The 26,413-nt window shown below is 39.3% G+C and overlaps 2 protein-coding genes across 4 annotated transcripts; one reads left to right on the top strand and one right to left on the bottom strand.

Annotated features, from left to right (window-relative positions):
- Positions 1 to 967: 967 nt before the first annotated feature.
- LOC111245319 (uncharacterized) lies at positions 968 to 12,112 on the bottom strand. 2 transcript variants are annotated; one of them, XM_086981538.1, is made up of 4 exons: positions 11,972 to 12,112; positions 2,701 to 2,819; positions 1,829 to 2,078; positions 968 to 1,271 (listed from the first exon to the last, which is right to left on the bottom strand). In XM_086981538.1, the coding sequence occupies exons 1-4, from the start codon at positions 12,024 to 12,026 to the stop codon at positions 1,219 to 1,221; spliced, it is 477 nt and encodes a 158-aa protein (XP_086837664.1). In that variant the 5' UTR covers positions 12,027 to 12,112; the 3' UTR covers positions 968 to 1,218. The 2 variants fall into 2 exon arrangements, with proteins under 2 accessions (XP_086837664.1, XP_022649261.1); XM_022793526.2 differs by lacking the exon at positions 11,972 to 12,112 and having other exon boundaries at positions 2,701 to 6,741.
- LOC111245318 (nose resistant to fluoxetine protein 6-like) lies at positions 6,815 to 25,898 on the top strand. 2 transcript variants are annotated; one of them, XM_022793525.2, is made up of 14 exons: positions 6,815 to 7,246; positions 8,496 to 8,710; positions 13,261 to 13,378; positions 13,566 to 13,656; positions 14,071 to 14,144; positions 15,010 to 15,174; positions 18,502 to 18,598; positions 18,925 to 19,186; positions 21,440 to 21,519; positions 21,772 to 21,891; positions 22,313 to 22,433; positions 22,673 to 22,859; positions 24,612 to 24,754; positions 24,938 to 25,898. In XM_022793525.2, exons 1-14 carry the CDS (start codon positions 7,000 to 7,002, stop codon positions 25,139 to 25,141), a joined length of 2,124 nt encoding a protein of 707 aa, XP_022649260.1. In that variant the 5' UTR covers positions 6,815 to 6,999; the 3' UTR covers positions 25,142 to 25,898. The 2 variants fall into 2 exon arrangements, with proteins under 2 accessions (XP_022649260.1, XP_086837661.1); XM_086981535.1 differs by lacking the exons at positions 6,815 to 7,246; positions 8,496 to 8,710 and adding an exon at positions 12,392 to 12,572.
- Positions 25,899 to 26,413: the final 515 nt, after the last annotated feature.

Genomic DNA, 26,413 nt, shown 5'->3' with positions numbered 1-26,413 from the left:
CGTGTCATATTGCTTTATCGTAAGCCATCTCGAGCGACCGAGGACCCCAAAGCCATCGAGATACCAGCTTTAACTTCCAGTTGAAGCTTAGTGATCTTGATATTCGCGGTAGTTCGACATACCGTTGTGCTTAAATAACGTAAATGTTATCCAAATCACTCGTGATTGAAATCAAGTCGATCTGTGCCACGCAAATAGTTTTTTTTTTTTAATTACATATCAACGGATCGTCTTAACATTGGCAAAAAATGTTTTCAAAAAAAAACATCCTGATCACTCGAATGTACGCGGAATATCGAGCTGTTTGTAATGCTAGATATGTGCACCCTGAGCGCATTTACTTCTAAATGAAGTGCCGATGTTCCTTATTCTTCATGAAGAGCACAGGAAAGAGCGGCAGTTAGAAGGAAAGAAAAAGGAAGCCTAAAATTAAGTAATTTCAAATAAAGTATGAGCAGCTAAAAGATCCGCAACGGGATTACTTCTCGTTGCAACACCACATTAGTTATTATACAAGCTTAGAAACGGAAAGAGAATATTGCCAATATATGAATAGGCATATATAAAAATAAATAATATTACTGACCATGAATATAGGCGTTGTTCGAGTCCAGTTAGTTTTGGGGTTTTAGAAAGAGTTTCTCTAAGGGAGTGGGATCCGTGTTATAGTTCATAGTATATCTCGAAAATTGCTGCTTCTCGTGTAATAAAAAGCTCCGAAATGAGTATTCAACTCATTTCTAGTTTTTGATGAACCTATACAAATTAGATTCTCAAAAACTGGTATTTTTACCATAATGTCAATGGCATGTCATACGGCAGTTTTCTTTTGTCTGCGAAATTCGCTTCATGTTTTCCTTGTTCTGATCCGTACCCCCCTCAACGCAATGGACTAAAACTTACTGTACTCGCTAACCTAGCCTCAGATTACAATTATATAACGACGAGTAAAAAAGAGCACGGCATATTTTGTTGCTAGGAGAAATATATTTATTGGGAGACGAGGTACACGAGTATCTTTTCGGAGTGACGGGTGAAATCCCCAGAAAGCATGTCAGAACGAGTTGAAGGTTGAATAAGTGTGAGATCTGATCTCGTTAAAAGTTGGTTTTGGCCAACGGCAGTTGACTCGGGAAGAGCAGCAAGCCGCTCGCGCTGTCGCGGCACCAGAAGAAATTCCGAAATATATAGCCGATTTTTCAAGCAAGTAGAAAAGGATCACTTCTGAAGATTGTGCGTCCCGAACGAACATACTTTGAAGAAGCATCCTTCTGAAATAGGCCACACGAAATATTATACAATAAAAGGTTTATAAGAATCTTTTTCACATGAACTCGCACGTCTATTTTTAGGGTAGTGTGTTTGTATCCATTTTAGAGAAACTTTGTGCTTGGGTTAGATGAGCAATGCTCGGTGTTACTAATATTGGCGTCGAATAAAGAAAATTTCAGGCGTTATATACTAAGTAATGATGTCAATAGCTATCAAAATTAATACAATGCTTGATGGTAGTATCGTACGTAAAAAAAAAAAGACTTAATTAAGCAGACTTAAAAACTTCACGGTATCTAGCATTAATTAGCACATTGTCGTTTCACCTTCCTGGCGAAAAGACGAATATTAGGGTAAAGAGACTCACTATTTATCAGTTTACTAAGCCTAAAACCTATACAGTGTTGCATTGATTTGGACTCATAGTAAGCATTCACAATGTACGATCAAAGCCTTCGGACCTGATTTGCAAGAACCGCATGACATGATTCTGATAAAGAAGCACATACGATTTTATGTTTATAACACGCTTAGAACAATATTGGTTTATTCGTACTTGATCCAATGGCGACTTTGGTATCTCCGCCGACGTCGATAATATCCCCGCTGGTAACGTCATCGCCGCTGGCTTTCACACCCCGCAGAAAACGACCCGATCGCCGCGCCATCATGCGAAGTCCGTCTTCAGACGTAGAGACAAGACGCGCCATCACAGCTGGCGAAGGTGGAAGCGAAAACCCCCAAGAAGTACTGCGCCACGGGGTAACATTTGATTCCGACGCTAAAAGCTGAAGAAGATTTTTGGCCTGTAGAACGAAAAATATGAGTTACATGTGGCTCGTAAAAAACGATCAAGGAATCAAAATCTTATTACAGTCTCAACTGAAGTATCAGAGTCTGGATAAGTTGTAAACACCATACTCTGAATAAAACCTGATTCTGATTTACCTATAGGTTAGCGATAGCGGGTAGGTGCTCGCCCACTTTTTTTAGACACACCTAATTTTTAGAGTCAGCAAGCAAACGGTATAACACGATAATGTCCAGCTTTTTATTATATCATGAGTTCGGAAAACTACCTAAGCGCCCTCGTTATGCCAGTTACAGCCGTCAAACCAACTAGCTGAGTATTAGCTGCACATTGCCTATATCACCTGTTGGATATGGTGCAAATAGTCACCTTCAACATAGAAGACATAAAGGTTGCTTGTCTATGAGGCACTGCGAGCACTTCTTGCCTTTGGTACTAGTGCTTCAGAGACTCCATAACCGGGAGATATCAGACATTTTAAGTCTAGGGTGGATAACGGCCAAAACCTAATACATAACGGATTTATTGATCGGTCAGCTTTACTTCTAAGTTCATTCAAACATAATTTGCGCTATGTGATTGTATAGTAGTTATCAAAGCATCGTAAATCAACTCACTCGGTTGATTGCGGTCGCGCTGATCGGAAGCACATCGGAGCTTATTTGAGCACTAGATTCCCTTTGGTCTTCGGACCTCCGCTGAGTTGCCAAATCATCAAATCTGACCGCTTGAGCGCCTAAAGATTGCAAGATCATCAAGGCGCACGCTGCAGCCAAGAGTACTGTTCGCCACAGAGTCCACATCACGAAAAGAGGCTTTTGTTTGGATATAGCGGACGTTTATATGCTTTGTCCGACTAATCGTGAGGACACAGCTTTTCAAGGAGCATGCGTCCTGCTTACCGATGGTCCGATATTGCAAACCCTTCTTTCTAATAAGGCCGCAAGAGCGGACTCTGTTGTGGATATCCGTTTTCTATGATGCAGAATCCGCCATCGCGGTTGTGGCATTGTTCGTCACAGGTACTCATAGCTAGGTCGCATTAAATGCAGCACTGACTTCTATATATCTACGTATGGAAAGACTAGGAAGCACATATGGAGAATAAAAAACGAATGTCTGTACAATCCAGAGGAGAGTCCTTGCTTTCCGCTTTCTGTCCAGAACTTGTTCACTGATGCTCCATATTTCTTCATCAAAGAGCTGAATCTATTCGTCGTCCATACACCCGCGGACCTGCCGCCCCGAATCATTCTGGCTTGCCTCCATCGTAGTTTTTATCTGATTTGTGCGTCCTACTGATTAATCTCTTACAGCAATCGGGCTCATATCGGGAGTAGGACAAGCGGCTTATATTCACAGAGCCTACTACCCATGTGGTATAATCAGCAGCCATATTTATTACCCTGCTACTATTATTATCAAGCAGGCATACACATACAGCTAGGTAATAGCCCAAGGTAGCTAAATTTAACTAAACCAAATGTATTATTCGTAAATCGTAAAATTTTCACCCTTCCATATTGACCATACGCTTTACTTAATCATTTTACAAAATCTATATTTATGTCCCTTATACGCATAGTTCAACCTATGTATCGATCAGTTTCCCTAACGTCTTTTTACCTATCTATAATGGAGTTTTCTCGTAAGAAACTGTTTCACATGTTGTCTTGGGGTTTTTAAGCTTCAGTCTGAAAATGTGCAATGCTTAAACCTGCGATAAATGTGGTAGCTCTATAAGTAATAGCTGAATCTGCACGGAAAGGGCCACGATTGACTAGTCGCCATTGGCAATATACAATACAATGCGATATGTATGATGATACAGACAAATGAAAATACGTTATTGCTAAACTGGAACGGTAGTTTTTACACTGTCGTATAAAACTGCGATAAAAAAAGAAGGCTCCTGATAGCAATGGCACTCAGATTCAAAAGAGATGTAGTAGAAACGTGGAAAAGCCAATCATCTCGATGTAAGAACTTGCCCTATTCCGCTCGAAGATTGTGTAAGATACGGCAAATTGTATAGCGGAAAAAAAATCGATTGTGCTAGTTTTCATTATGAGATGCGTGTTGAGTTAACACAGAGAACAGAGATGGAAACGAGTAAATGGTTTGCAATAAAAAAGACATACATAGATTACATCTAATTTATACCAATTATAGATATAAATAAAGTCTGAAAGTGAATTAATCATAAAAATTCATAGTGGTATATGTACCGACATCTTAACTTGAATTTAATCTTTATGCTGAAAAGTAACGCTACTGCTGTCGATTGTCGAGATGTGACGTTAACCGAAGATTCTCAAGTCTTCTGTCACATGGAGACAGCTACCTCCACCTCATGTTTGGTCTATTGTCGACACATTAGAGTATACCCAGCACATGGTAAAATGTCAATCGCGCTAGACACGTTCGAACAGAGTTCTTTAGGAGCACCACCTTATGCTACGATTTGCCATTGAATTGACAATATATTTGTAAAATTATCTAAATTGATAGATTGGAAGGACTCATTGTAATAGTGTCTGATTGGCCTCTCAATGCTGGACAGGCTACTACCCAAAGCTTGTTTTACCGTCTCAACGATACATAAATTTCTGCAAGGGTCACTTGCCTCAATTTAATGAAAGTTTTCTCAACGAGCCGGAAAGAATTTAAGGCTATTGTGCTATCTGGCTGAGGCCATATAGGGTGATTTATGATCGCTACACACAGACTGTGTGGACTGCCGAAAAGCTATTAACCGTTTTAAGCCAAAATCGATGACAAATATAAATTTCCTATACTGTTAAATAATATTACTAAATTAAATATCCACCCTTTCGATCTATAACCTTCTGCCGTTTTTAAATACTGTACTATTATTATGTGGCTTTTGGCCGAAAAATTATGATCAGTGACTTTCATACCCCATTCGGATTAAATTAAAGGACTTCTGCAGTGATCGAAACCGATGACGGTTTGACGGAGCAGGATCTGGGTTATAAGTCAGATGCATTATAATTACACATTGATATCCTCTTAATTTATGCCGGATCACTAAACATGTATCTGGTCATTGCGGAAGACGACGCGCTTTCTCAGTGACTCTGGTCGATTTATTTCAATAGCTTTCTGTAAATACGTCAATTGCTGACAATGGAAAGCTAAGTTAGTAGTTATTCGAAATGGTAGCCGCAACCCATATAGCCACTCAAGGTTCCTTTTCACTCCTACTAGGAATATAGCATCATCTTGTTTGGTGTCAGTTCGAACTTTGCCAAAGGTTATGGGACTTCTACTCGCTTTGGCGAAGATCCTTCTCACACTATCGTATGCGATCGATTTTTTATCTTCCGTGGTCAGCCGTTTTTGCAATGGCTCTATTTTGTTGCGTAGAGCTACGAGTCACTACGAGGAACATATTCACATCGAAATTTCTGAAACGAGGATTACAGAACCGTGCTCGTGCCATTTCTTTCCGTTGCACGTCTGCACTGTGAATGGCACAAATTTTTTTATGGCTCTGGGCAGGCTTTGCACCTCCATCATCATAAAAATTAAAAATAAGCTTACCTTCGGAGCATTTTATTTTGGAAGCGTTCTAGTAATGTAAGCATATCGACTACTATCAAACCCTAGCATTTACATGGCGCATCTTTAACCTGACACAATTGATATTACCTGAGATACGTAATTTTAAAGCAATCTAACTCGAAAAACGGTCAGTACCTTCCCGACGACCTAATAATATATAATTAACTTGGTGGTCATCTCAAGGGATGCTTCTAGATTCTCTCTTGGACATTCGCTGTCAGTTGCATGTAACAGTGACGAACGGAGCAATTTATGATACACTTAGACCTCTACCAAAGTTTCCGACCTTCCATATGGCGTATACCTTTCCAGATTGCGACTCTTGGGTGTCGCCAGTTTTGCAAAGCTCCCATGCTTCTGCTCATCGACAAACACATCATTAAAAAGAAAAAATATCAGTACGAGCTCAAAGGTCCGCGGCGGCTCGCGACCGTTGTTCCGCATATGCGACACGTCGACCACACGATAGACCTTTAGAAATTTCCAAATCAATGAAACATAGAGAAGGCTTTTTCAGGTCTACTTTTATGATTAAGTTTTAAACTGGAAAAAGTGCAAAAGTAATGACTGCACTAGTCACAGCCAGCTGATGATATTAGCAGATTTATCTTCGACCGGCTGCTATGGCTAGTTTGTACTGTCTATCTATAATATCATGCTACTTATACATGAGGCAACCTTCGTGTTTTAACTGTGAGCTAATTCTGCCAGCAGCTACAGGGATGTTTCATAGGCATCCCTGGTTCTCGCCTTACTTCAGTGTACTGTTGCCAAGTTCTAAATAATTTCTACATTGTCATATCACCGACTTGTACAACGTGTAGCGAATTAAAATGATAAGCATGTAGTTAACTATTTCCTTTCTAACCAACATGGGCGCCTAGCTATGCAAATGATCGACCATGTTATTTTGCGAGACGAGCGCGAATCCATCCGCTATAATTAAAGAACCATTCGAGCGGGATCCTGTCGACTCGCTTTCGCTTATCCGACCAGCATAAAATGATCGAGGGGCAGGAGGTAAGGGCAGCCCATGTTATTAGATGTTTACTATCGTACGCACTCTTTCCGTACGTCACAGGAAATTTTTCCCTACAAATTAACAAGTTTAGCAGGCAGAATATAAGCGAATTTGCCGGTGACTTATGTCAAGTGACTGATGAACCTGAAAAATTTTAATTCAGAATAGCTGATACTGATAAGGGATAACTTTGGCCTATCGAAGGCTTCGCTATTTTCTATTGCAAATTTAGATAGTATTTGCTTTTGTTGCTTGTTTCATTCTCATATAGGTTATTAGAAAAGGTGCAGACGAAACATCGACGAGCATGACGAAGGTTCGTCGCCATCATGTAGTGTGGTCCTTGCTTATTGGCTTAATGTGTGCAAACAATGCTTCCGGAGACTTCAGTGACTTAGAGAAAGAAATACTGGATGTACAAAAGTTCATGATACGAAAACTGTTGCCGCTAGCCCAAGATGCGATCGTTGACACAGAGACTAGCGCCAGCTGCGCAGGAGCTATGCTCAAGTTACTGAACGGCATACGCAACCGAGAAGCTTGGGCCCTCAAATGTAAGTCTAGTTCGACTGGCATATTAACTTACAACCACGCACATATTAATAAACCATTTCTAAGCGTCTAAAACATGATTCCATGGAAAATATCGGCGAACCTGCGTGATTCAAACGCTTGTCAGAGTAGTTCTTTGTTGTACTTCATCTGTACCCCTACATACGCTTTGCTGTCGTTTAAATCCAATATTCACCCGGTATAAAGTATAAAGGTGTTGCTGAATTTCTATCAGACGTGAAACGTAACATCGGTTACAGCTGTTACCGAAAGAGTTCACTGAAGACTAGTCTTTGTTCAGGTTTCCTTATCCACTAGGAAGAAGCTGAACCAATCATCACTCTAGCCTATTTAACCAATTGTATTCAAAATATAGCGGCGTTTCAATGGAAGGCTCACGAATCTATTGTCTTCATTCCATAGATTCCCAAATAATCGTACGGCGAAAGGCGTGAATGACATATTACAACCCATCCCTAAACCAAACAAAATGGCGACTGTCATTTCGTATATATATACACGTATCGTCATTGTGGACAAACCCTCTGAATTTGTCTGTAATTCGAAATATAACGTTATTCATTAGCCAACGAAAATTATTATCGAATCCAACAGACACATGATTCCTGTTTGGTTTAGTTATAGCAGAGCAAATGCCAAACTATCTTCGGACAGCCATAAGGTGAACTTTTGTTGTACTAATATAAGAATACTTTACTCACCCAATTATTACACAAATTCAGTAGACCTCTTCTCGGGCTTGGATGACCGAAATGGTCCACACGTCTTTATTAAGTATGCTATTATTGGAGCAAGCATTTGGAGGTAACCATCTATGTAGCAAGGGGACAAGCATCTCTTATGATTTAGATGCATTTTTATCATTTTTTTTTTGCAGCGGTATGTTATACTGTATTTGCGAAAAAACTGGCCATCCGTCTGCTCGATTTGCGTCATTTCAGGTTGAGCTCGAGTTAATCATCTCGATTTGGTTAATTTGCTCATGTCCTGATGAATGCCCATTTTCAGTAAAGTAAAAAAAAAACAACCCATGAAAGTTTTAAAAGAAACATTGGAGTCGATTTATGACGTTGTGATACGTTGAGGGAACGATAAAGGTAAAAAAGCTAAGTTTCGTATGACGCATTTACTTACTGTGGCATTCAATCTCTAGACGCGTTTGAATAGTATCCTGTCATGGCAACTGCATGGCAGAGGTACTTTGATCTGATACTGTATTCCCATTCACAGTTCTTACGAGTAACGCTGGGATCCCGTCGGCTGCGCTGTACTTTACCACGGGTGCGCTTGGACATTACGGTATGTGTGTCTCCTCCAAAGGCCCCGTGGATGAATCGACTACAAAACCTATCTTCACAGGCAAATTCTGTTCGCTCTATTTCACCAGTCCTTCAGGTCCATTAAATTGGGCATGGAACATAATCAAGGAAAATGGCGATGTGCATGTAAGTACGCTTTTACTTCTCCCATTTGACAATCATTATTATTATCTGTATCTGAAATTTGCTTTATTATTATTATTATTTGTGCTTCCAATGTAGACTTGGCCATTCAGCAGTGCCTTGGGGACCACATCTCCCTTTCCCCATTTAAATTATTCTTTATTGCCTGTAATGTTACAATTGATGGCGCGCAAATTACGTTCTTAATTAAAAACCTTTTAAATGCACTCAAGCCGGCGTGCAGATTTCAACAGAGTCTGTTACCTTTTACACATGAATCGACCTTATTTGAAAAAAATCAATTATTTCAAACAATGGACTCTTGAAAAAGCATCTTCGTAGGCACATATTTTCCTTGCATGCTTTTGTAGTTTATTAAGTACAAGATGCAACTACTTCAAGCACGCCTTAAAGTTATTTTAGTTTTAAGGATTTTAAATTAGTAGGCAGGACCAGTTCCGGAGTCAGAAGCCCACGTTATGAAGTGAGTTCTTATTAATTGCAAATGTAGGCGACAATCATAATAACATATTTGTATATTATATATCTGAATCGCAATTAGCTTAAACATGGAATACTGAAACAGACTTTGCTTTGACTTTACTAAACATACTTATAATTCTTTGCCGTGCATTTAATTTATTAAGGGGTTACGGATAACACATAACTAAGAATATTGCGTTCACTTCTTAACAGTCATTCAAGGATAAAACGTAGCCATGGCCGAGGCAGCGACACCTAGAATTATCTGTACTTAAAGAGATACGGGAATTGTGCTGCCCCGAAGTAATCTATACTCAGTAAACAAGTTTAAAAAGTAACAGGTTACAAGCTTGTGTGCTAGATAGAGCACAAATGGAACTACATAACTAGTCTAGGTTCGACCATCGTAACCATGCTGATTGATTTTCTCTATTCTACTGCCATTTACATGACGCTGTCTCGTTTTAGATCCGTTTTGGTGGGCACACATATTTTTGAAAATAAGTCGTTTCCTCATCAGATCTTTTGCCCTTCGATTGGTCGGGGCCGCTGTTAAAAAACAGCCAACATAGATTCTGCTATCCACAAAGAAGATGTCCTTTTTTGAGCATTACTATATTTGCTGCCGTCCAGTTTTCCTACGGAACACTTATAAGCGTTAATAATGAACGATTAAAGCACCTCTTTCGAGCCTATCGTACTTTTACTCTGGTCTGTTTCACTGATGATTTGGCTGGCTATCAAAAGCCGCTAAACCAATAACCTATTACGTGGTCTGAAAGGGACTGATGAAGAAGCTAAATGATGAGGAAACACGCAACTGTCGATGTCGTTAAAAAACAGACGACAACATTTTTCGAAGAAGTGCTAGCTAGCTAACTACCTAACAGCATCTGGTAGCGCGTGGTACGTCATAACAGGTTGTACAAACAAGTAATTAATTTCGAATTCACAGTCGAGTCTAGAATTTCCTTCAAGGCGGCACGTCTTGTGCGCCTACCTCGCCGGTCTTATTGATTTTCTGTTCTTTTTTCTGCTGTTGCTGTCCCTTTTCCACTGATTTTTGTATCGCCTTTACATGGACGCAGAGAGTTGTTCAAGAAGGAATTGTTCAAAAAACCAATGAAGATAATTAAGTAATAACGAATAAAGAGTCCTTCCTGTAGACGGCGATCTAGGGGCATAATATCGACGGAGTGCTGAGGCATGAGCACGGTGTCATCGCTATACATTGCACATTGACGTCGTAATAATATATTTTATAAGGAAATTTAAATAGTTGAATGTAGCAAACCACCACACGGCTTAATGGCTCGAGCTAAATTAAGGTATCGTCGTTTTTTACTTATGCTATATGTCATTGTTGTCAATGATATAGCACACAAGGTTACTTTTGAAGTGACGATATTTTCGGCATTACTGCACCGTTTGAACAGAGCAATATTGCAGAGAGATGCACGACATTTCGGATAAGGATTATTACCGATTATAGTTTGTTATGAATGATTACTCGGACCTACTACGTTTATTTATATTTATACATAAGAAACTTTATAACGATAGTGACACGGGCTTCTGCGCGCCCAAGTTGCTTTTGAAGAAGTGGTGCGCACGTTGTTGTTAAATCTTCCCGCTCTTTTCTCGAATGAAAGTCAATTCCTGAATGTTTCGTGCCCCGCCCATTCAGAAGCTGGCATCACATCGTGCGGCAGAACTTTTTGTAGGCCTATAATCAGAGCCTCTGACATGTCTAACTTGGTAGTAAATGATTATACGGCATCGGCTTCTTCGGTCACAACCACGATTTTTTGCTGGAAAGAAAAGCACTAGTGTGCCTCTAGTTTCGCTGCATGACTGACTTGTTGCTGCGAAATTATTAGTGGCCCATGGCTCCGCCCGTTGTGGAGCTGTATGATAGCAGTACTATGTTTATAATTTTTACGTAACTGGTGTTCCATAATCCTATATGGTTGCATAGCTGATATACATAGCGTCAAAAGGTAATACCGAAAAAAAAAAAAAAAAAACTATATTGAACGAGCAGACAATTTAACTAGCATTTGGCTTTTTTATAAATACATTTTTCACCCACGCGAGTGTACGTTATTGCCACGAAGGCTCGAATTCAAGAAAGAAAATTTTGCCAGCTCTACAGACAGACGAAGGACATAGACTGTGTATTACCTAATAGATACGATGTGAAAACTGTCATTGTAAAATGGTTTTTAGTTAACAATTTAATATCAGAGAACAGTATCAATAGGGAAGTGGACTAGGTATGATAGGTGCCACTGACATTCAGATCTAAAACTTGAAAATGTATTTGAAAATTATTCGTATTATTATGTGTTTAATACAAATGATACCGTTTCAAGATTCAGCTTCCACTACGTAACACGCATCGTTACGTATATACAATTCGAATCGACCGATAGAACAATACATTTTTTTCTAACTATTTTACATTGTGTGACAGTCGGTACCCAAACTACTAGGCGTAGGTAATAATTAGCATTCTTTTTATTGCTATGATATGATTTCGCTAACATGATCAATTAACGTATGACTGGTTCAATCTCGAAACATTACGGTGCGTATTTTCCAGTTAACGTCACACGTTATCGAAACGATGCCAAGTCCACTTTACCGTACGTTATCTGCCGAAGGTGTTCGCCTGTTTTCCTGTTAGATCTAGCATACGTTTTATAGGAGGAAGCAGCTTATTTTATGAACATTGCGAACGTAGCAGGAAAAATTACTATCGAATTGAAAATCAGCTACCACTTATGCTGCTTCCGTTTAACTGGATGAAAAGGCTCGGGACGAAATAGGACATTCACATCTGTAATCGTAGTTGAGACGCATCTGACAGCTGCGTATATAAATGCACATTTCACTGTTAAACTTTTCACGAAATTATTTGTTCAAAAAATGACAAGTTATTGCATCGCGGCTCTATATATAATGACAATATGTATTAAATTGTAACGAAAACTAGATAAACATAAAGCTGTGTTCTAATCTGCTACGCATTGGAGGTCCGCGTCTCTCCGCATGCTTCTTCGCATCTAACGACCATGACAGATTTCACGTGCTCCACTCCTACATCGAGCTCAATAAAGATAGGATAGAGGATAGTACTGGACGTAATACCAATGTACGATAAGATGTGAACGTAGACTATTTTCGAATCGCACTAGTCAATTATTCGAATCTGAACAGCACATGTATGTAGAGGGAGAGAGGGATGTAAACAATAACATCTTATCGCTTTCAGTGAGATTACGTTCGAAAAAAAGATCGTCTTATTTATAAATTGTGCGAATGGAAGATGTACAGGGACGAATAATTGAACACCCGTACAGCGCAGTTTGTGTAAATTGTAAAAAAAAAAAAAAAAAAAAGAATTATTTATAATAAATATCTTGTAATCTGTTTATATTTAACAGTTATGGTACTACAACACGGTCGCATAAGCGATGATCAATAGCTGATTGCGGACCCATTAGACTATGCCTGCCTTGCGTAGATGCCTTCGCTTTAATGGCAGCGATACTTTTTTTCGTAGAGTATTAGGTATTCTATTTTATTCAGTTGTATTTACTAATACAGAGATGAATCGACTGACATTTTTAAACAAAGAAGACGTAGATACCCATTGATAGAATGTTATTACTATTGCTTTTCACTGATGGAGCATGAGCTCTGCTAACTTGCCATCGGCGGTCGTCCAAATTGGTCACTGGCTGTGGCGAGGTAATCATCGCGTTCTGACGCGTTAGTTAGGCTGCGTTTATTCGTATATTCAAATATAATAACTTCTTCGTATCTGGCGTCTGCTTCACTGCAGCCTAATAGTTGTTTTGCTATTTTTGATTCAATAGATCTTCTTTAATGTATAAGATCTAGTGAGCTGAGTTTTCAACATGGTCTCATCATGTAGTGACCAATAGCTACCGACAGACCATTAGACAAACGAATTCATAGCAACCTTTGTTATAGCGGGAGCTCATATTGATTTATTTGTATGTCGAAAAATTTATTTTTACTTATATTCTTCGGGTTTACAGCCAAGTGCAATGCTGCCCTCAATTGTCGATTCAAGCTATTTGCGGGTGAGGATCCGCTTTGGAGTTTGTGTTCCGTCGACGTGTGAAACTGAAGAGTTAAATGCCTTAATCTCTCACGGTGAGTAAAAATTATGAAAAGAAAGAAAACTGCGACAATCGACCGTCACAAATGGCGTCTGTGTCCGCTAGAAGAAAAGCACTGTTATAAATCACAGTACTTGAATTCATTTTAATTCAACTCTGATAACTGGATATCAATTGCCTGTAACTAATGGTGATTCAACCTTGATCTTATTTTGTTTCAGTGGCAAACAAATATGAATATGAGAGTGAAGTGAGCGGATGCCGAACTCTGGCCGATGAAAGCGAACGCACGCCGACATTCTATGTGGCTATGTTTGTCTCGTTACTACCGACATATAAAAACAGCTAGCAACAGGGCTTGCGAACCAACCCAGATAGCACCCGGTCATTGAGAATAACGATGAAGACCGCACAGCGTTCTATCTATGCATGATCCAATTATATTGTGACGGTTCCGTTACACGGAACAGTTAAATGCGTAGTTAACAAATTGGCCATTTTTTAGCCTACATACTTAACGTCTGTATCAGTCCACTTAAAGGCAATCACTGGTATTGGTATCGATAGGGCCTCTTTGCGATTATTTTTATGAATAGTAGTAGTACGATTAGTCTATGTTAGAGTTAAAAGAAGTAGGAGCGATTTAACTGAAGGAATTGTCGAAAGGACAGGAAGCGGATTTAAATTTTTGTGTCTTTTTTTTTCTTTTCTTTTTTCTCATTTTAGATGCACATTTGGTTGCTTGGTCATTTTAGTTGCACTTTCAACTACCGCTGAGCATCTACAATGGGGTAAATCAGGTAAGGTTCTCTGTTAGGTACAAATCTTGTTCACTCCAGCCGCAGATTCATACTGAACATGCCAGGCTGTAACGGCAGTATTCTTTCTTTTTGGCCTTTTCAAGAGGCAAAAGTGCCTGTCAGTGTTCTTCATAAGCTTTTTATAGATCTTCAACGAAGTATTTGCGGTGAAGATGAAATTTTTCGTTGAGTTCAGGCTCCAACAATGGATGCGCCTAGCGAAAAAGGTGCAGCTTTGACATCTGCTCTAATTCGCCTAGATCTAAAAGCTGTCTAAATAGCCACAGATATTTGTGCTACACCCATGACTGAAAAGATTGTTTAAAATTTGAAGATTAGGTTCCAGAGTGACCCCTCACTACTTGAGGTACAATCGTCTATTTACTTTTCAAATGCGAGTGAATACTGCTCAGCTAACAGAATTGATTCAATCAACTCGGGGTAAAGTTTAACCGCTGTAGTTTGAAATTTAAAAAAAAAAACATTTGAAATACCCACGATAGGTAGATTTTATAAAGAAAAGAGAAATTTTCTCTAGATAATGATGTGTGACATGAACACTTCTCCTATAAGGATGAACAATATTAGAGACCGAAACACGCAAGTTACGCCTATATCCGAACTCAGCAGGAACTTACTGATCAGTTGAAACTAGCTCGAGAAACTGTTTTAAAATCGTCCGTCTTTTTTCTGTATATGTGAGAATGTTCTATTGTGAATGATTGGTTGTTACGCCTTTTGAACAGTCTAACTACAGAGTACTAATCTCTGTCTCTACTTTGTATGAAATAGAATTAAATTATATTTAAATCTCATATATTTGTCAACGCCAGGTGCCGTTCTTATGTCTGTTCACATTTTGCAGGTGACTTCAGCTGTGTGTTTTCGTTGATCTCGAATAACAAACATCTGTTTGCAGCAACGACTGAAAAAAATCAAGCGCTGGCATTTCTTAATGGAGTTAAGGCATTGCTGTCGTTTTGGATAGTCCTCGGTCATACGTATTTCATGGTAGACGCTTATACGATATGTACGTTGTCTCAAAATAATCACAAACAGGCAAAATATAATAGGCATAATCTACATTTAGGTAAGCGGTTGGCAGAGCTAGAGCAAACCTAGATAAGTGTTGCGTAGCGGCAGACAGCGGACTCTGTCATGTCAGGCCTCAGTACGCTGTCGGATAGCTGTCAGCATACGGGACCTGCTCGATACGAGCAATCTTGAACGGAGGAAAGTTGGGACGGTCGCTGCCCGAGGATTGAGGCTTACGATTAAGGCTTGTATACTTCAATAACATCTATTTGATTTTTGACGTACTCTGCCGTTTTATATATATATTGGGCTGTCAAAAATGTATTATCCTTTTCCTAGGCTAGATGGCTTTAAAGTCACTCATTTCAGGTAATATGGGTCCAAACGGGTCGGCGTCATTTGAAAGCTGAAATTTGGAGTAGTAGATCTGCTACCGTTGCTGCAATGGCTCTATTCGGAATTGAGATAGCGCGTCTTAGAGAAGACTAGTAAAATGTGATGTGTATTTCAGTTCACTGATTAGCCCAAAGAGGAACGCTAAAGTCTTTTTGTTCTGAAAGTTTCGTTGTGAAGGACACTTCTTGTAGGGGCTGACCAATTACAATAAAAGCTGACAGAATTATTGAGCCAAAGCGATAGGTGACAGGGCATGAAGTTATTAAGGGACTACCGAATGGTTCAAAGAAAGTTGACTACAAAGACAAGTTCCATGTTTAGGTGGCACACGAATTAACACAAAATAATTCACTCGATGGTATTTTCATCTACGAAGCTTTAACAATGAAATGGAACTATTTTAAAGCGATTTATCATAGCTGATTAAAAATTGAGAAATTAAAAATAGATCTCATACAATAATAACATGCTCCACATTTTCATTGCTCCACACAAATATGCTTCACAAAAACCCAGACTAATGCCAATGAAAGTGTGCCAAGAGACTGATGGGACTGGAAAAGAATCGTGCGTTATGAGTTGCTGCCATCTGGCAGAACAGTTGATTCGAACCTCTGCTGTCAACAACTAGAAAAACATCGAAAAAGATCGATCGAAATAAAGTGTTATCTTCCACTACGATAGTGCCGACTCAAGAACATTTGAAGTTACTCGACAAATTTCGATGAAATTTTAACGCACACACATTATTATCTTGCTCATACCTAAGTTCTATGACTGTATTCAAAAACAGATATCTCAACGAAATGTGATACATATATTATTACAAATGTTATTCCTGGCAATTTCCTTAAGTTCAAGTTAATTTAATTACAATTTGCCACGTTTACACCTTTAGGTTGACGTAGTTATTTTCAACGTAGTTTTTCTTTAATTTGCACATAGCTTTTTAATAGTAACCGCGCGTCAAGCGATGTTGGTAGGTGTAAACTCATGAAGGTGTCACTCAATTACGCTACCCGTAAAACATTTCAACGAGTTAATAGCAACCCAAATATCCCAACGGTGCAGGGCTTTAAAACGGCCAAGAAGTCCAAGCGGTACAAGAAAGTGTCAGATATCTAAAAAAAAATCAACTGTTTGACCTTACCTAAACAGCTTAATTGATAGTTAATATTCCCTCCCCCCCCCCCACCCGCCCCGAAACGACCGTTAGTCTTTGTGTCAAAGATTCAGGTGTATTAAAAATTATTTTTTCAATTATTTTGATTGATTTTTAAGCCCATGAAATTTCAATAATATTCTACCAAAAAGGAACTTTTAAAAATTACGAAAGCCACCCTTTACCTCACAAAAATCTTCCTCGGATTTCTCATAAGCTGCTTGAAAATTGGCAAAAACGTAAACCGTCGATTTCGGGCAAAAAAATCTAAATGAAGTTCACCTAGAAAGTACGTAACAGCTCACTTTTGCTCAAATTGCGCAAACGAAAATTTTTTACTATGGCAAATTAGCTGTCTTGTTCTGGAGGGAACAGACTTCTCTGTACCGTGACAGATGAAAAATTTTTAATTTAGTTTATATTGTCTAACTGCATATATTATTAAGTGTAAACGCGCTTCGTAACACAATGACCCTTACTATCTAGAGAATATCAGGCCATAACCGCGCTGGTTTCTGTACATCATCGAAATAACAGAAAGGTCACTAAAGGTCGAAGAGAGCAAGCCTAGATAATACGGACTCAGCAGTGATTACCTTGCTGTCGATGACTCAACGCTCTCAGAACGTTGTTTCTGCGAGAATTTCGCATTCCGCTAAAAGGATCCATAAATTCTATAATATTACAGTGAATTACCGGTCAGATCACCAAAGATATGTAAAACCCTGAACAAAAAACGGGAATGAGAAGTTACGAAACCTATCCTGCCTTTGGGTATCAAAATGGTTGGATACTATTTTCCAAGCATTCAGTACCACTTGATGTTTTTTTAACTTCAACTTCAAATCGGCGTTTGAGACGCTCAACCATCAACGAAACAATATATAAGATAAGACCTCGGCTAATGAGGTGAATGCAGCCTTTTCCCACCGTCGGAGTTTTCGCATCCGCGCGAGCTCTATCTGCACTAAGCAACCGATACTTGCTTTCCCCAGACAGAAAAGTAATATTAGGACCACTTGCTACTATTTATCATGTACGCAAATTCACTGATGTACATTGATCCTGATACCAAAACCATGGACGTATCATGACCGTCGAACTATGTAATGGTGAATGATAAGCGAAAAATTTTTGGCCGTGTGCACTGAGTAAAACAATCCTGAAAACAAAAAACAGATTGCATTGGCCGTTTTAAAGTAACACCTATTAGCCAAATGCATGACCCAGTCGACGAGCGTCAGATATAATGACCATGTGTCAGTGAACATTGTAGACCTCCTCTCCAGAAAATTCAATCATTTCTAGGCTCCTTTCTAGTTAGTAAAAGCCAACTCTTGCATGCAGTTACCTGAGCTGATTTTCACGTGTATGCCTTCAGTATGGAGCTAGGTAAAGACAAGGCTCACACAGCGTACAAAAGATGCACGAACGTTCCAAATAGATTAGCGGATAAATTACTGGCCTTTAATACAACCTCTACAGTTACCCGACGATATACAGCCATGAAAAATGCAACAAAGATCAACGCGAACGACGTCTCGGCTTGGCGGGCCCTTCGGCTACATCTTAATCCTGCTTCTTGTTGCCTTTTGTTGTGTGTTGAACTATATACGCGCGCACACACACTATACCCGGCCATTGACTTGATAGTAACTTATTAAAAAATATCCTCGAACACTTAACAAAGTAACATTTTGCAAGCAGCCTGAATAAGAAGTTGGCAATGCCATCATAACATATAGTCTTCTAAACTGTTGCCAGATACACTCAAGGAGGCGTACGATGCTATGAAGTCGGTATTTGCTCAATTCGTCATCACTGGGGCATTCTTGGGAGTAACGACCTTCTTTTGCATCAGGTGAAAAAACCTTTGGCCTATCCGATGATTAACGTCAAAACGTTTAACATTACGTTGTTGTTTGAATTATTTACATACAAGGACATAATGACCTTAGGGATCTTGCTATTTTAGTCAATTTAGAGTATCCCTACATTTTACTGTGCCCTTTCGGGGCACGCACATATTAATACTATAATCAGTAATAATAGCAGTTGCGTAATAATTGAAAATTTTATCTTGTTCGCATTAATCATACTTACCTTATCTGCGAGCGTTCTTTTTTGTAAACCGTAAAGTAAATGTCTGATTCAAGTGTTAGATATGGCTGCATTCTGACATTTCAGCGGTTTTCTATTTACACGTGGCCTAATATCATACAAGGGTCCTTCTATTCCGGCTGTGTTCATCTATGTGGTGTTTATGGTTCGCCGATACGTCCGCTTGACTGTTCCATCAGCGGCCGTGATACTCTTCGGTTACATAATGCGGGCCTGGGTAAATGGGCCTACAGCTGACGGCGCATTCCGAGTTTACACAGAAGCCTGCGACACCAACTGGTGGAGGATTTTCGCGCTCGCAAATAACTTTGCCACACTCGAAAATATGGTGAGTGAAGCAATCGAGCACTAGAAATTAGGAAAGCAATAAATGTCTATCGATTCCTTCATTGCTCGCTCTAATCCATATTCGAATATCCGTGATAGATGTGAGGGCCAGGCTAATCTAGTTAGATCAAGATTGTTATGCTAAACAGGTACACGCATCTAAATAGCATCAATTAATGTTCAAAGTCAAGTTTCCTCAACCGAAAATTAAGTGTTGTGTGATCTGGAAAACATCGCCTCTATGTTAAAAATGGGAAAAAAAGTTCGTTATAAACTTTAACTTCAACTAGGACAGCAAGGAACCTTTCTGGACATCGGTTGAGAATCAGTGAAACATTAAATGCTACGTAACATTTAGCTCGAACTGTCTAGGTTAAATGGCGTTTGAAGGTTTAGTTCGGTTTCAACCTGAAAAAGCCTTCAGAGAATAATGCATGCACGATTTCATAACGGTGGCTTGAAAGCGCAAGGTAGTTAATACAGGGGCATGGAGTAAAGTTACACAATGATAAGAACACGATAGTAGATAATTTGGATAAATTGGAGTACTTTGGGATTAATTAGTCTATTAAATCGTAAGCTAGCGGATGTGATCGAATGATATATTAGGCTATTACAAGGAAATCAGGCGCAATTTAAAATTTACTAGGTTTTAAACTGGCTGGGCTAGAACGACGATCGTCTATTATACTCTAGGGGTACTCTTCGTTATCTTTGCACACTCGCCCCAACGTCGTGGCAGCCTCTAGACAGCCATAAAACTACAAATGGGTTTTTCATATGAAGTTTTTCTATCTATGGCTTCTCGAACTAAATCAACAGTGGGATAGGTTGCCCTTTTAGAGCATGAAATCATACGGACCTGAAATAAATAGATCTTAGAAAGGAAAGCAGCGGGCTAAAGCCACCTTGGACATTTTTTGCTCAATATAGGAGGTAACTGGGTCATGACGATTACACCTGAATTTTCATGAAGTGACCAGGTCGCACGCTTTCGATCGCTGTGCCGACGGTCCATGAGGCTATTGGGAAGCTTAAGACAGCAGGTTGCATTTATTGATTTATTTTGGCGAGTAGCCTATAGACGCACATTCTTAGACGACGGCGAGTAGGACTATATAACTTCGACATTCATATAGAAAACATTTACAGAAAAAGTATTGTGCATGCGTAATGATGTTAACTATCATGAAAGTTAAGTGCGGCAGCTACTCAAACCCAGGATCAATAATAATTATAATAGTTGTCCTGTATTAGGGGGGGATGCAAGACTTCGAGTTAACCCAAAAGTTGCTATACCTTTTGGCATTCAGAGCAGTCCGTTAGCTTTATTTATACATTTTTTTCAAGGTTAATATAGAAATCTCGCTTAGGGGCACTGGGCTTCACATATGAATATTCGCCATAGTAGTGTGGGATCTTAACCGTTCGTTTGTGCTTTCTTTCTGATGCCCATCCTATTCTATGCAGATACACTTGGAAACATTTGTGGCCTGTAAAGACCTGTATCAGGTAGCAGCTCACTCCTTTAAGGGTTTCCAGTACCAACCTCCAATCCTCCTTTAATTTCTCGAGAATGTTCTCCTTTTCCGCGGGTGAGCGTCTAGTCCTTATACATTTATTCCCGTTTTTTTGATTCTGACTTTTGACCGTATGAGTGTATTCACGACAATGAGAACGGATGTCGAGGCGATTTGAAATGCTCTATTTATCCGAAGAGCGCGCGTTTATTGGTCCTTCTCTGGACAACCTATTTCATTACATACCGTTTGCTCAGACCGAAGCTGCGTAAAAAATTACAGCATTCGCCACTGAGACAAGTTGTTTCTGCCGTCTCAAGTAACTCGAGTCCTAACCCCAGGCAAGAGCCTGCTAGAACCCTATACGACCGATGCTGAACATTGCGAGGGTTCCAGTTGGGCCCTAGTTAAAGCCCCCCAAACACGTCATTCAAGCAGCACAAGAATTACTTGTGCTGGTTGGATTACGCGTTCAGGTCCAGGTTGATCTCGAAATTCCGACACGCTGCTTGCCGTCGGAACACACAGATTCGTTACTTCGATCAGCCTGATGGGTAGACTACTAGCTGACGTAATGACAGCTATCTTAAATAGAAGATGGTGCGAACACCTGTCAGACGATTGACCTGAGTGTCGTTGTGCAAACATGGCACCCTTTAATTAATAGCACCTTTATTTTATTTAACTAATAGAACCTTATACTTACTATGCTGTTATATATTGTTGTTTTTCAGTGTTGGTATCATTACTGGTTCATGTCAGTGGACATGCAAATCTTTAGCGTAGCACTCGTCTTCGCTTTGATGATGCCCAGGTAACTTATTGTCATAGTTTGACGAGCCGAAGTATTGTCCTACAAATCACACTAGGTTAAACCTGGTAGTTCGAGTTCTGCTTATAAACACTAGCGTTTATGTATTCGAGCAGTTATTAAACGAGATTTATCGAACATAGCTTCGATCTTACTTTACATTTACTACTGACGTTGCCGAATCAACTGGAACAAACAAACTTATTATATTGATTAACCAGTGTGTTGATTTTACGTACTCTCCTGCATTTACAGACGGCCAAAATTGGCGATTACCATTCTAGTTTTATGCGCCCTCTATAGCTGCATCTGGATAATCGATACATCGCACCGGAACAAACTTCAAGCAGCCCCCATCATTAACGAAAATTGGGCGTTAGTATTTGCAGAACCCATATTTATCTATATTGTTATCGCAAAGGGTGCGTTGGCTCGCCATATTAAGCTATTCTGTATTCATAACAATATTCGTACGAAAAGTATGTGATGTTATTAATAGCAGTCGTAAGGTTTATATAATGTTGCATCTATTATAAAAATTGGAGTGTGATCACTTTCCATTGTTGAATTAGGTTAGTTAGTGATTACTGTGCTTGGCCTTTGCCTTTGCAGGCAACCTGCGACGGCATTTACTGACCGTTGCAGGACTGATGTGTATCGTTTAGATATAGCCGTTAGGAATGCTGTACAATTAAATCCTACGTGTGCCTTTATTCGTTACCCTTATACGCTTCAGTGTGCTAATATCGACAAGAGGAATATTGCTGCAAGATAAATTTACTTTACGTTGTTACAGCCAATTGTCAAGATTCTTGTACCTGATGTATGTCAAGGCTTTTACCCACTTCAACGCGTGTGTTATAGGCCTACTAGCAGGATTCGTGTATGTGAAAGCCTACGATATGTACATTTCTAAGGTGAGAACGTTACAAATGGAACTCGTTCATTAGCAAAATATATAGTTCTAAAATGAATTTCTACACCGGAACGCTACGTATATGTCAGCGTGAAAGCGAAAGGGGAAGAGTATTGGCGGAGTACTCGGAAGATGTCTAAGTTAAGTAAAAAAAAAAACTACTAATAAGGGTAGCAATGAAGGCAGTAAGATAATTAGTAATATACCATTGCTGCAATTATTATGCGCGGCTTATTTCAGACTGTGCAGTGCGTTTCGGCAGTTCTCTGTTTTGTAGTCATGGTCACCATGATACTAGCTACTCTACCGTTTTACTACTATATTCCGGTACCGCGTTACATTGAACTGTTCTACGCCGGCTTCCATCGAATCGTTTGGTCGGTGGCTGTTAGTTGGCTTTTCTTCCTCATGGGAACTAACAGAATGCGTAAGTATCGTATTTTGCACTGAGAGATAGGAACTATTATCATTATATATATATAGAAACCCTTTCATTTTTCATATATTCGGGATACGTTGTCAACTGTCAAGTGTTCTTTGACGTTTGTTATACGATTAGAGTGAGTATTTAAGCCTAATACAGTTCTCATTAACTGTTATGGAAACTTTTGCCAGTTGTATTATTGCGTCCATGCCCACCCAATAGACGCCCATTTAAGTTATTGTGCCTGTTGAAATAGCTGATGTTTAGTACTCATGGTTTAGTACTCATCTATTTGAAAAAACCTGTCTGTTCGACAGAGTTTTTCAAATAAATACATCTCGATAATCGAGACAAATTATAACTGATTGTAAATAAAAAAACCTCTTTCGAAGAAGCAAATTCTTCGCCTTAGAATTATCATAGCATATCAGACAGGCCACGAAATCCAGGAATCTCGTTTTTAAAACGTGCCTAAAGCATTCATCCGGCACCTAAGCTTACTTAACATGACATAATGTATATATATACATATGCAGGGATGGCGGCAAGAACCAGCCGGCTATTAGATATACTTGTATTATTTCTCTACTGTGACAAACGAGACAAATGGACAGAGAGAAAAAAATAGAAAAGTCGATAAAAATTCGTTCAAGTTTCACTATCCTAAAGATACGTGGCGAAACTAACCGAGTGTGTTCACCAGCGGAACGAGCACATTCGACAAGGTGGTCAGTCACTCACGAACTCTGGGCAAACTGGGCACTTTGGGTTTGGCAGTTGAAAAACAAAAACGCGCTGTAAGGACGCTTCTCCCGCTATATGGCTAGTATTGATATGTCGACCATCCGCATATTTGTCATAGATTGGATAAACAAAAAATCTATGGTCATAGAAGTTGTCAGAATAGGAACAAAGTACTGTACAATTATTAGCAAGCAGTGAGACAAAGGTTTTTTCAAACTTATACGATACGTTCTATCTATTAGAGAATGGGAGAATCTCGAGGCTTGGCTTTCTCTAGCTTTGGAAGCTTCAGCTGCTCTTTTCTACTCCCTTTGTTTACTGAACATTTTACGCAAGTCAATGCATCATACTTTGGCAATCTGAGATCACTGAGCGATTAGCTATATCGTCCGAAATGCTCGACACTACAATTGGTCAAACGGTTTGCTTTCCTCGTCCAGCTGCAGAATGAGCGAGCCAAAGCTTTCATCAGCTTATTTCCCTATCATTTTTTTTTTATTTTTGCCGTTTGTCTGGCCAGTTGATTGATTTTCATGAGACGCCCATGTGTAGTAATTACTTATTCGAAAAGTACGCCCTCCGTCAAAACTTGTTACCTGCCTATGTATTGGTTGGAAGCTTTTGATAATTAATGTACATATTTGGCGAAACAAATCAGCATACAAGGATATCTATCCTTATAGAATATATTAAGATAAAAGGAGATTTTCCGCTCGGGGTGGCATTGAAGTTCGAAACGTTTCTAGCAGCTTAAGTTTACGTTTGAAACAGTTTGGTGTTTTATGACACGGCTTCGTTGCTTCTTGCTCATTTTTCAACTTAATGTCCCCTTTTAATTGGTTTGCTTCGCGGTAAGTTACTTTCTTTTTCATTTCTTTTACGTTGATTATCCGTATGGTGATTTCTGACATGCTCAATTTTTTTCTGGCTATACACAGCTGACAACACTATAGTGAAGTTATTAGGTATCAGCTATAAAAGTACTTGATTTTTTCTACTTTACCTTTGCAGAATGGCTGTCACGTACTTTGTCATTACGCCTATTCGTTGTCCTTGGCCGGCTTTCCTTCTCAACATACCTGATCCACGTCCCATTACTGACCTACTACATGGGAATAAATACTGTTTATGTTCAGATAGAACACTCTAAAATGGTACGTATGTGAACGATGATTTATTACCGTTTATAAATAGTCAACGTCCACGGTTCCTCTACGCGCTGTAAGGACGCTTCTCCCGCTGTACGGCTAGTATTGATATGTCGACCATCCGCATATTTGTCATAGATTGGATAAACAATATTTAAATGAAAATAACTTTCATTTTATTTGAAACAGTTACGCACAGCTATCGGAAACTATGTCATATCTGTCGCGCTTGCATACATCCTTCATATGATGGTCGAGGCTCCAACGATGCAGGTAGAAGCAAGATTATTCCGATTTATCAAGAAGGCAGAGATGAAGCAGGCGCAAAACGATAACAAAAATCCTGATTTGCACCTGTCCGATGTAAAGGTCCACTCTGCTACAAAGCTTTAGTAATACCCTTGTATATGCATTGTCAATACATCGAAAGTGGAAAATTGAATAAGATACCTTGAAGCCTAACTTTTATATCCTATACATGTGAAAAGATCGACACAAAATCTGTAAACGACATCAACTCTGTGTGTATTTTTGTCAGAGTGGAGATTCTCCTGTAAGGAAGTCTGTCCATTTACAACATCATCGCTCTCTTCTTCATCCGCTTCGATAAGTGCATCAAATTACCCTATTGCATTAAGTTTCTAGCTTTACCATGAATATACTTAATGCAATTACCAAACTACGATCTCTGAGTGAAAAACGATACAGATTTTGTGTCAGTCTGGATCATTAATGGAGATGTGTGCAGTCAGTAAATGTAACATGATGTGTAACACGTTACATTTTTATCCGTAACGAATAAATCCGCGTTTGTCATGCCTTTCCCTTCATTCCTTCTGTGCAACTAGCTAGGGTTAACCGTCTGCAAATACTAGAGTAAACAAAGTGCTTCTTTCACGAGTCGTCTGCTCGTCACATGATATTTGAAAGCAACGTATTGGCGATCTGTGCAACGGTGCAGAGTTGGTAATAGAGAATTTCAGTTATACGCGTTCCTTTACAAGGTCTCTAAAGAGCGTGTTTAGTGCCTTCATGCTTGTAGTGTTAAATTAGTTTTTGGGACATAAGTATAACGGCACAACAAGTGACCTAGCTTGGCCTTAAGCGTGTAGGCCTGATGCCAATAAATGAAATACCTAAAAAATACATACGCAAAGTTTTTTCTTTAACAACCCAAGCTTGTATACATCGAGGGAAGAATATCTTATATACATCTGGAAGCAATCATCTTCTCCGATTGGCATCAACGTGTCCCATTCGAACTTCTGACTGAAATCCGTGCAAGGAGCATCAGTGGAGATGTCAATGGACTTATTATTGTTATTAGAAAATGGCTGTCGCGTTTTTGTCGGTGTAAATATTAGGTCAATTGTTGTTCGGCATCTGTAGCGTTCGCTTTCCTTTAATAACATTCTTCATAAAAATCATAACAGCTAACATTCAAATGACGCATAGTAACTCACGTGAGAGATACATTGAAACTTACAAATAAATAATTTTTTTTTTTGGAATCGGCAACTGTTTATTGGAAGGATGGGCATTATGATTTGAATTTACGAACAACGGTGAATTAGCTTCTGAACCAGTAGAGAGGTACCCTTTCAAATAGCTTCATAAATAGGTCGACCTACCAATATGCCAGTAATGCCGGAGAGCCATATGCGG

The sequence above is a fragment of the Varroa destructor genome, unplaced genomic scaffold (assembly GCF_002443255.2).
Source record: "Varroa destructor unplaced genomic scaffold, Vdes_3.0 BEIS01000002.1, whole genome shotgun sequence".
Classification (NCBI taxonomy): domain Eukaryota; kingdom Metazoa; phylum Arthropoda; class Arachnida; order Mesostigmata; family Varroidae; genus Varroa; species Varroa destructor.
The sequence above is the reverse complement of the archived record's forward strand: the minus strand, read 5'-3'. Positions and strand labels throughout refer to the sequence as shown.